The sequence below is a fragment of the Canis lupus genome, chromosome 8, assembly GCF_048164855.1.
Source record: "Canis lupus baileyi chromosome 8, mCanLup2.hap1, whole genome shotgun sequence".
Classification (NCBI taxonomy): domain Eukaryota; kingdom Metazoa; phylum Chordata; class Mammalia; order Carnivora; family Canidae; genus Canis; species Canis lupus.
This window is the reverse complement of record NC_132845.1, coordinates 71,876,141-71,886,780: the sequence shown is the minus strand read 5'-3', so window position 1 is coordinate 71,886,780 and position 10,640 is coordinate 71,876,141. Positions and strand designations below refer to the sequence as shown.

The following is a 10,640-nucleotide window of genomic DNA, read 5'->3' as shown; positions in this document are numbered from 1 at the left end:
GGCCGCGCTGCACAGCCGGCTTAACTGCCCAGTGGGCCCGGCGCGGCGCAGGCGGACGGGCGCGGGAGGCTCCGCCGGCCGCCGCGCGCTTCCCGGGCCCTCCCCGGGCGCCCCGCCCCCCGCGCTGCCGCCCCTCGGGGCAGGACCCACTTCCGGCCGCGGGCGGGGCGGGGCTCGTCTCTAGGCGACCGGGAGGCGCCAGGCGGCCGGGGGCGGGCTGCGGGGGCGGCGGGGGCCGGGGGCGGGCTGCGGGGGCGGCGGGGGCCGGGGGCGGGCTGCGGGGGCGGCGGGGGCCGGCGCTCCCGCTCGGTGGCCGCGGTGGAGGAGGAGGGGAGGGTGGGAGGCAGGGGACGAGAGTGGAGGAGAGGGTCCCCCGCCGGGCCGAGCAGCTGGCGCGCAGGTCTAGGGGGGCCGGAAGAGCCTCCGAGGCGTCTAACGGGCAGCCGGGATGGATGGAGCGCGGGAGGACGGCCTCCCTCCAGGGGCCGGGGGCAGACGCAAGCTTGCCTTCTAGCCCAGTCTCTGCCCCTGCCGGCGGTGGGGGCTGTGGGGGCGCCCCGGCCCTGAGCCTGCGCAGGAGGGGCAGGGGTCTGAGGGTGCGGCGCGGAGCCCTCGTGGGCCCCCGGGTCCCGGGGCGCGGGGACGAGGCAGCGAGGCGGTGGCAGCAGCAGACGGGGGAGCGGTTTGGGCGCCGCGAGCCAGCCTTGCGGCTTCTGGCTTCTGGCATCTTTCCAGGACGAGCGGAGTCCGGGCCGGACGGGGCCTCCCCTCCGGGCGCTGCGCTCTGGGCACCGGGCTGACCCTGGGGGTTGGCAGACGCTCCTGGCCGGTTTTGATCACTTAATTGGCTGAGTCACAGCGCAGCTCCTCCAAGTGGTAGGCCCGCTTCTGGCCCTTGGCTTGCCCCTGTGGTCACCCTGACCCCTCCATGCCCCGGCCTGCCTGTCCAATGGACTTCCGAGTCCTGCTGGCTGACCTTGTTCTGCTCCACCTGGCTGGATCCGGGGCCAGCTCTCCTGGAGCCCCTACAGGAGCCTCCGGTGTGGTCTCCCAGCTTCTCCTTCCTTCCTCACCGCCCTCCAAGGCACTCCCTGCTGGAAGGTGGGCCCTTCCATAATGCAGATCCAGTGGTGGCCCCCCCAGGCTGCCTCTTCCTGGCCCACAAGGCCAGCAGAAAAAAGGGGTGCAGGCTGGCCCCAGGGTGCATGGCTCAGCTGAAGAACCCAGGCTGCATTCCTGCTGCACTCACCCCTTCAACCTGGCTCCCTGTGTGGGGTGCAGCGCACAGCCCACTGGGCATTCCCACTGATCCCTCATCTTGCCTCCAGGCACTCTCTGTTCCTGGAACGCCCAAGGTCTCGGGCAGCCTCCCAGCCTTGGCACAAGCGGCTCTCCTAGAACACCATTCAGCTTTGCCCTGCCAACCCCGACTGTGCTCTTTAAGTCTCCTCTTCAGAGATGGTCCTGGATTCGGTGCTGAGGTCACCCTGCCTTGTGCTCCCAGGGTTGCCTGCCTTCCCCACCCCACGTGAATGGGCCGAGCAGCCCGGTGCCAGGCCCTTTTGATCTGTCCCCTTCCTTCATCTTCTGACCTGCCACCAGAGTGGCCTTTCTGAGACACAGCTGTGACCCATCACTGCTGCTCAGATGCCCTGAACTTTATCAAAAATCCCACCCCCCCCCTTCAGCCCCAAAGCAGAGTCCCTTCGCCAAGCCACCTTCTCTCCAGCCATGGAGATCCCAGCCTTGACGATTATATTTAATACCTTAGACTTCACCTGTTACTCAGCACGACAGACCCCTGTTGCCACCCTGTGCACTCCCCAAGGCCAGGGGGTCAGTGTGCCACCTGCCCTTACATGGCACCTCATCCGGAGGTCATGTGGCCCCAGCAGCAGAGAGAGAAATACGAGAAGTCAGCCCCAGACACCAGGACCCAGTGGGGGACAGGGACACTGCCTCTGCTTTGGCAAGGAATGGTGGGGGGACCTTGGTGGGTCATCTGAGCTGTGTTTCCTGACCTTGTCCCAGTGACAGCCGCAGTTGTAATTCCAAACGAGAAAACTCAAAAGTTATAAGCAAGCGCAATTTTTTTTTTTTTTTTTTTTTTTTTTTTACTTATTTAAAAAGGCCGTGGTGGCAGGAATATAGTGTAAAAATCATTGGAAAAACTAAAAGGCATCGATACATATCCGAATATACACTTTGTACATAAATTACATTTCCTTTAGTCTTTCTGAGTGAGGTCCTGATTTCAGCATTGAGGTCTAGTAATTCAGAGGTCCTGGGAGCTGCACGTTCAGGCCGGCATAGTCCACCATGTACATTGGCCATTGCTAGAGAGAGGGGACAAATGGTCTGGGTTAGGACTCCAGATGACACGGAAAGAACGCCAGACCACTTAGCTCTGCTTTCGGAAGGGCCTTCTCAGATGCTATTCACTCTGAGGCGGCTGGAGGTCCAGGGAGGGGATGTGACCTGTCCAAGGTCACACAGTCCACCAGTGGCCATGGAGCCTGGGCTGGGGCCTTCTGACCTGTTCCCACCTGTCCCAGGCACTACTCATGTGGACCAGATGGGATTGAGGAGTGGCTCTGAACACTCCCAGGTGGTCACCCCCACAAACTCAGCCCTCTCCAGGGCTTATGCTCCAAAGAGTCCTGTCTCTTGGATGTGGGAAGAACTAGGGACCCCCTATAGGCACTCGTGGTGGGGAGAAAGGTACAGCCTGAACTTTGGGGTTTCCTAGGAAAGGGGTTAGAGGGAGGCACGGTCAAAAATAAATCCCCAAATCATTTTCAAATGTGCTCCAGCATTCTCCCCACTGGACTCAGGATTTCAAAGCTAGTATTTTGAGATAAGAAAGAACTGGCAAGTATGTGTGCCCCTAAAATGAGCTCTTCTCTTGGATGGGAGAGAACCCAATCCAACCACATGGCAGGATAGGAGGAGCTTGCAGGTGGGCCATCCATCCACCACCGCTGACCACAGTGAGGCCACAGTCAACCAGCCCTTGACCCTTGTTTCCCTCCTCCGTACCCTGTGGGTAACACCCACACCTCACAGGGCTGTGGTGAGGCCCAGGGCGCATGATATGAGCACAGAGATTAACTTAGCATCTGGCAACCCAGGAACCTGAGAGTCAGCTCTGGGTACTGCTCTGGCACCGCCCAGGGGAGTCCCCTACCCTCTCCCAGCTTCGGCTTGCCCACATGCCCAGTGCGGGTGTGGCTTCCTGCCCAGGTGCACGTGAGCAGCCCGATGACAGGCCTGGGCTACCTCTCCAGTAGGTCCGGCAGATGGGTGTGCAACCCTGAGGCCAAGGAGCCCCACTCAGAGCTTAGTGCCTCCCTGCACCCCAAACCCATGTCCCAGAGCAGACGGCCCGGCCCAAGCGCAGGGTGAAGGCCAAAGAGCAGGGCGGTCAGGTCCGGATCTGTGCAACTTTACCACGAGTGAGATCTGGTTGGTGGATGCCACGGACTCCGGGTTAGAGGATGAGGAGGAGGAAGACGAGGAGGAGGAGAAGGAGTTCCCTTCAGAAACCCTCTTTCTCTTGCGCTTGGGAATGCTGCTGTCTTTGGCTGGTGGGAGAAAAGGCTGTTGACATCTCATGCCGGCTGCTGTGTCTGCGCTTTGAACCCCCTTTGAACCCCCCTGGAGAAGGCTTTTTTTTTTTAAACCCAGAAAAGGCTTTTATTTTCATGTTTCAAGTCCTCTTCTCGGCATTCAAGGCTCCAGACCTCCCTGCCGCTCCCCCCACCCTGGGGTGGCCAAGGCCCATCCCTCCAACCTCCTGCCTTAGCTGGGCCCCACAGCCCAGTGGTCATCTGCCTGCCTTTGCTAACACAAACCTCATGCCCCAGGTGTGCCTCCCAAGTGGGCTCAGTTCAGGCCCAGGTCTTCCTGATACCATCCCCAGACCATACCATCCCCAGACCACCCTATGGGGTCAGGCCTCCCTGGAACTCCCAGGGCCTAGCATCCCACAGGGAAGGGCTCGGCCTTGGGCCTTGGAGAAAGTCACTTCAAGTTACTTGGCCCTTGTCCTTCATTTCCTCTCAGATGAAATATGAGTCAGATCCTGCAGGGTTGCTGGGAGGCTCCCGTGGGTGACCTGCCTGGGCCTCCAGATCTACTTAACAATCAAGAACTAGTATCTGTACTGTCGCTATTGTTAACTGTGGATAATGCTGTGACAAATGACAGTTCACAAGTACAGCAGTTCACAGCAGGCAGTGTCCCCGTGGAAAGAGACTGTGCTTTACAATCGAAAGTCCTAGATTCAAATTCCATTACCGCCAATGCTAGCTCTCTAGCATTAACCTCTCTGAGCCAAATGGGGAAAACAGTGTGATGTGAGACTCAAAGGAGATTATGTGTATGAAAGAGCCCAGCACAGGGCAGGACTCAGCAGGTGTTCTGTGGCTGCAGAATTAAATTGATATGAATATAAGAGACTTGGAAAAGATTTGCAACTGTGTGTCACACAAGTAGGGTTTGGTGCTTGACTGAGCGGCCAGCTCACTGAGTAGACACCAGAAGGGTTGTGATAACACAGTATGAACACTGGGTGGGCCCATGAAGTGGCTGTTTGTCCAACTGGCGGAGACAAATCAGAGGCTGGGGGGTCTGTGACATGGCATAAACAGACATCCTGGGAAACAGAAGACTCAGGGCAGAAGGAGCTCAGGGAATGGGCCAGAGACAAGGGATTTTTGTAGGAGGTCTCACATGAACAATGAAGGCAGAGGTGCTGGCCAAGGGCCATGGCCAACCTGGGGTCACTCTAAGACCCCAAAGATGGCCTTGGTGGAGTGGTGGATGCAAGTTATGGCATCTGTGCTCCGAGCATTTGTCCTAAACTCTCCTCCCGAGGCCTCAGCAGAGTCTTCTCCCCTCTGCCTTTGACCTAGAACAGCTCCCAAACCTGTCACCTCCCTACTACAAATCTGGTGTGACCAGTGCAGGACAGAGGGAGGGGGCTCCTGGTTGGGCTGTGCCACCCTAGGCCCATTCTAGAGGTGGGGCCTTGGGTCTCAGGCCAGGATGGGGGCTCATCACAGTGCCCACTGGGCACTTGCTGGGACTGCAGCTTAGATGGATGGCTCAAGGTGGCCACCAAGTCTCCTTGTGGCCCTGCTAACCCCCCTTCCCTCTCCGGGCTTCAGCTTTCCAGCCGCGCAATGTGTTTGGGACTATATCTGTGTATTTTAATCAGTGGTATGCCTCCAAATCACCCACCCAGGGAAACACCCCCCCATCCCCAGGGTACATCTTCTCAGGCAGAACCATCATACCAGACGGTCTCCCAGCTTCCTGTGAACTCATAGGTTCTAAGAGACAATGTCTGGTGCAGGTGTGTGTTCTGCAAATGCAGGGAGAATGGTGGGGTATCCCCTATGCCCAGCCCATCTCAGCCACTCGGCCTGCCCCCTCTGCTGGTATTGTCCCTGTCCTCCCCAGGTGGCTTCTATGATCCCACCTACTGTCCTCTCCTCCTGGCTCTGGCCTGCTCCCATCATCCCTAGCTGAGGTGACACACTCAGCTGTGCTATAGCAGGGTCCCCCCTTGACGGACACCTGCAGGCTCCCTGGGGCCTTCCAGGGACACTGGCCTGCAGGGGGAAGTCTCAGGCTCCCTGTGGACGTACTGGGCAGAGGGCACTATACTTCCTCAGGGTGGTCAGCTACCTATCACATGCCACCTGGGCCAGATCTGCCCACAGACCTGGTCCCCAAGAGGCAGTGAGGTGGTCTCTTCAGTCTCCACCTTACCTGGCACCTTGGCATCATTGCAGATTTCTGTGAAAGGTCTAAAACAGAAAGAAAGGAGGTGGCAGTTAGAAAATGGGGCTTCCTCTCTTTCTTCTCACCTGCCCCCTGAATGTGGATGACACCTCTCATGAGATGAGAGGCTGTGGCTGCCACTGGAGTGCCAGCTAAGACCCGGATGGAAATGGTGAGCACCCCTGAGACCATGCAGTGTCCTGCCAGGCCAGCTGCCCCTCCGCTGCTGGGTTCCTGGTCTAGAAATTGACAGTGTCACCTGACCAAGTGATCAGAAATATGTGCCCAGGGTGCCCGGCTGGCTCAGTTGGTCAAGCATGAGGCTCTTGATCTTAGGGTCATGAATTTGAGCCCCCTGTTGGGTGTAGAGATGACTTAAATAAATCAATTAAAAAAAAAATGTGTGCCTGGATTTAGATAAATGTATATTCATCAAAATACTATTTTTATATATCTTTTAGTTATAATTTTATTATTTTACTTTTAGCATTATTTATACAAACCCCCCCTCCCAAATGAGATGCAGCCTAAGCGTCCATCAGTAGAGGACATTATGGTCCATCTATTCAGATGATGGGTCAGTCACCAAAGGGAATCATGAAGGATGTGGATAATGTTCGAGCATGTACAAGACAGCCAGACGAGAGGGCGCCTGGGTGGCTCAGTGGTTGAGTGTCTGCCTTCGGCTCAGGGCGTGATCCCAGGGTCCTGGGATTGAGTCCCACATCAGGTTCCCCACAGGGAGCCTGCTTCTCCCTCTGCCTATGTCTCTGTCTCTCTCTGTGTGTCTCATGAATAAATAAATAAATAAATAAATAAATAATATTAAAAAAAAAAAAGGGGGGGGGGCAGCCCCGGTGGCGCAGCCATTTGGCGCTGCCTGCAGCCTAGGGTGTGATCCTGGAGACCCGGGATCGAGTCCCATGTCGGGCTCCCTGCATGGAGCCTGCTTCTCCCTCTGCCTGTGTCTCTGCCTCTAGTCTCTCTCTCTCTCTCTGAATAAAAGAAATAAATCTTAAAATAATAATAATAATAATATATTTTAAAAATTCTTTTAAAAAAAAAAGCCAGATGAGAAACAGCAAGTTGCTCTGCCCCTCCCCCCTGCTCGCTCAAGTGCTCTCTAATAAATAAATAAAATCTTAAAAAAAAAAATCTTATGTAAAATTGAATAGAAAATGTGAGTAGGGGAAAAAGTTCGAAATCAATGCATCACACGGTGTTAGCCTTAAAGAGGAGAGTTAGTTATGGTTATCTCCTTTTTTTCTTGGAAACAAGAAAAGTTTCCAAGAAATGTTTTTGTGTTTTCAAGTTTGCTGTATTTTCTTTTTATCGAGGTATAATTTTTTTTAAAGACTTTATTTATCTGAGAGAGGGAGCACATGAGAGTGAGCACAAGCCAGAGGCAGGGAGATGGGCACAGGCAGGCTTCCAGCTGAGCAGAAAGCCTGACTCAGGACCCGATCCCAGGACTCTGGGATCATGACTTGAGCTAAATGCAAATGCTTAACTGACTGAGCCACCCAGGCACCCCTTTATTGAGGTATAATTGATATATGACATCATAGTAGTTTCAGGTGTGCAACATAATGATTCAGTATTTGTATATACTGTGAAATCACCACGTAAGTCTGGTTAATATCTGTCACCATACATTGTTACAAATTCTTTTTTTATTTTTTAAGATTTTAAGTACTCTCTACACCCATGTGGGGCTTAAACTCACAACCGTGAGATTAAAAATCACATGATTGGGCAGCCCCGGTGGCGCAGCGGTTTGGCGCCGCCTGCAGCCCAGGGCGTGATCCTGGGAACCCTGGATCGAGTCCCATGTCGGGCTCCCTGCATGGAGCCTGCTTCTCCCTCTGCCTGTGTCTCTGCCTCTCTCTCTCTCTGTGTCTCTATGAATAAATAAATAAAATCTTAAAAAAAAAAATCACATGATCTACCGACTGAACCAGCAAGACACCCCACAAAATCTTTTTTTCTTCTGATGATTTTTAAGATCTACTTTCTTAGCAACTTCCAAATGTGCAATAAACTATTATTAACTATAGTCATAGCAACTATGGTGTGATTTATTTTTATTTGTGTTAATTTTTTTTATTTTTTTTTATTTTTAAAGTAATCTCTACACCCAATGTGGAGCCCAAACCGACAAACTTTAGATGAAGCATTGCATTGAGCCAGCCAGGTGCCCCTAAAAATAATCTAATAAACTATTGTACTTTTAAAAAAAGACCATAAGGATACATGGTGGCAGTTATCTCTGGATGATGGGAGTACTAAATATTATTTTATGAATATATTGAAATGGGTAAAAATTAATGGTATAGTTAGAAAAAGCCAAACACCCATGAATGTTGGGGCTGTGTGTCTGAGCAGGAAGGGGCTAGAATCAGAACACCTGGAGCTATAGACTGAAAGTCTGTGTCCTCTCCACACCCCAAATTTGTATGTGGGAACCTAATCCCGATGCAATATTGGGAGGTGGGGCCTTTGGGAGAGATGAGGTCAGGAGGGAGAAGCCCTTAGAAGGAGATAGTACCCTCAGAAAAGAAGCCCCAGAGAGCTCCCTTGCACCTTCTTCTTTTTCTTCTTCTAAGATCTATTTATTAGAGGAACGTGCTCATGAGCAGGGAGAGGGGCAGAGGGAGAGAATCCTCAAGCAGACTCCTCACTGAGCACAGAACCAGACTCTACTCAGGGCTCAATCCCACGATCCGAAGATCATGACCTGAGCTGAAGCCAATAGTTGGATGCTTAACTGACTGAACCCCCAAGAGCCCCTCCCTCACCCCTTCTAACATGTGAGGACTCGTGCGAGATGGTTGTCTAGGAACTAGGAAGCAGGTCCTCTCCTGGCCCTGAATCTGTCACCACCTTGATCTTGGACTTCCCAGCCTCCAGAACTGTGAGAGGCAAATGCGTGTTGTTTATAAACCACCTCGTGTGTCTGGTGTGTCGTATTGTGTTACAGGGACTTGGATGGAGTAAGATAGCTGGGTTTGCGTTCCAGCTGACCCACCATGACTTACACCAGCCCTTTCCTCACTCTGGGTATCAGTTTCCTTATGTTTATGTGTTGTTGTTGTTGTTGTTTTTTTTAAGATTTTCTTTATTGGGGCATCTGGGTGGCTCAGTGGTTAAGCATCTGCCTTTGGCTCAAGTCATGATCCGGGGACCTGAGATTGAGTCCTGCATCGGGCTGCACACAGAGAGCCTCCTTCTCCCTTTGCCTCTGTCTCTGCCTCTCTGTGTCTCTCATGAATAAATAAATAAAATCCTAAAAAAAAAAATCTTAAAAGAAAAGATTTTATTTATTTGACAGAGAGAAAGAAAGCACAAGCAGGGGGGAACAGCAAAGGGGGAGGGAGAAGCAGGCTCACCACTGAGCAGGGAGCCCAATACAGGACTCAATCCCAGGACCCGGAGATCATGACCTGAGCTGTAGTCAGATGCTTAACTGACTCACGCAGGTGCCCCCCGTTTCCGCATATCTAAGATGAGACTGTTAAGCTAGCTTGTCTCCTAGATTCCGTGCAAGCAGGAGGCACTTGCCTGCCTATCTGTGTCTGTCTCTCTCGTCTCCTGGCTGCACCTGCTTTGGGAACTTCCCGACCGGATGCAAGCAGTCTTCTTCCCATGGCCCTTGCCCACTCTGCCCACCCCGCCCTGGGCACTGGGGCACTCACTGGAGCTGGTTGATGATGACCATGCGCACGTGCTCCCGGGCCTTCAGGATCTTCTCCAGCCGGTGGATGTCATACGTGTTGGGGTTCCGGAAGGGGATATCGTCAGGCAGGCCCGTGACCTCAACGGCGTCAGGGCTGTCCCGGATCAGTTTATAAGGTACCAGCACGGGCCGGTTCAGCCCCAGGGCCTCACCTACAGGACACAGTGGGTCAGCGCAAGGAGAAGTTGTCCCCAGGTTAGAAGCTAAGTAAGCCCTCTAGGGAAAGGGCTGGATCCTGGCACATTCTAGCTCAGCAGCCACTGTACTAGAGCTTAAAAAATCAAAACACACACACACCCTTTTTAAAAATCCACTTAGCAGAGTAAAAATCTAATGCCCAGTGCTGACCATTAAAACAGATGCTTCCACACGTGCCTGGTGCAATGATTTCACATGTGCCTGATTTGTGAAGTGTGCATACCTGGAACTGACAAATGAGGATGTCTGCCTAAAATCTACTATCATGTTAGAAAAAATACAAAGTTCTTACTTAAATATTTATGGATGGGGATCCCTGGGTGGCGCAGCGGTTTGGCGCCTGCCTTTGGCCCAGGGCGCGATCCTGGAGACCCGGGATCGAATCCCACATCGGGCTCCCGGTGCATGGAGCCTGCTTCTCCCTCTGCCTGTGTCTCTGCCTCTCTCTCTCTCTCTCTCTCATAAATAAATAAAAATTTAAAAAAAAAAAAATAAATATTTATGGATGATATGAAAGGGTGTCGGGTTTGTTTTCAAAAATTTAGAAGTGTGTACACGGAAAGAGAAGTGACATTGGCAAGATGCTAGTGATCATAGGAGCTGGCTTTGGGTGATGGGGTGGCTCACTACGCTGTCCTCCCGCATCTGTACACGTTTGAATTTTGATTTCACAATAAGTGAAAAGGACAACCCCCCAACACCCAACCACCAGCAGAGTTGCTTCTCACTCTCAAAGTGAAACCCCAACTCCTCGTTAGGCCTGCCTGGGCCTCCCTGCACATCGGGGGCCTCCCCCAGCTGCTTACTCCAGGCCCTCTGGCCTCCTAGCTGGTGTCCAGTCACCCAGCTGTCCCGGCCGCCTGGCAAGCTTTTCATGGCCTGTGTGTTCCCTCCTGACACTAGGTCTGGGCTAATG

The 10,640-nt window shown here is 53.3% G+C and overlaps 1 protein-coding gene and 1 long non-coding RNA gene across 5 annotated transcripts in view; one reads left to right on the top strand and one right to left on the bottom strand.

Annotated features, from left to right (window-relative positions):
- The first annotated feature begins 354 nt into the window (after positions 1 to 354).
- Positions 355 to 2,767, top strand: LOC140639093 (uncharacterized). Its single transcript, XR_012035944.1, has 2 exons — positions 355 to 876; positions 1,329 to 2,767. It is a non-coding gene; the product is annotated as an uncharacterized lncRNA (long non-coding RNA).
- GTF2IRD1 (GTF2I repeat domain containing 1) overlaps positions 2,073 to 10,640 on the bottom strand; it is a 110,834-nt gene continuing 102,266 nt past the window's right edge. For 2 of the 4 annotated variants that reach the window (XM_072837506.1, XM_072837507.1), the window contains 4 exons: positions 9,486 to 9,678; positions 5,779 to 5,816; positions 3,451 to 3,584; positions 2,073 to 2,336 (listed from right to left, as the gene is read on the bottom strand). In XM_072837506.1, the coding sequence (XP_072693607.1) occupies positions 2,268 to 2,336; positions 3,451 to 3,584; positions 5,779 to 5,816; positions 9,486 to 9,678 (434 nt within the window). In that variant the 3' untranslated portion in view covers positions 2,073 to 2,267. The other 2 variants (XM_072837504.1, XM_072837505.1) reach the window with 1 other exon arrangement.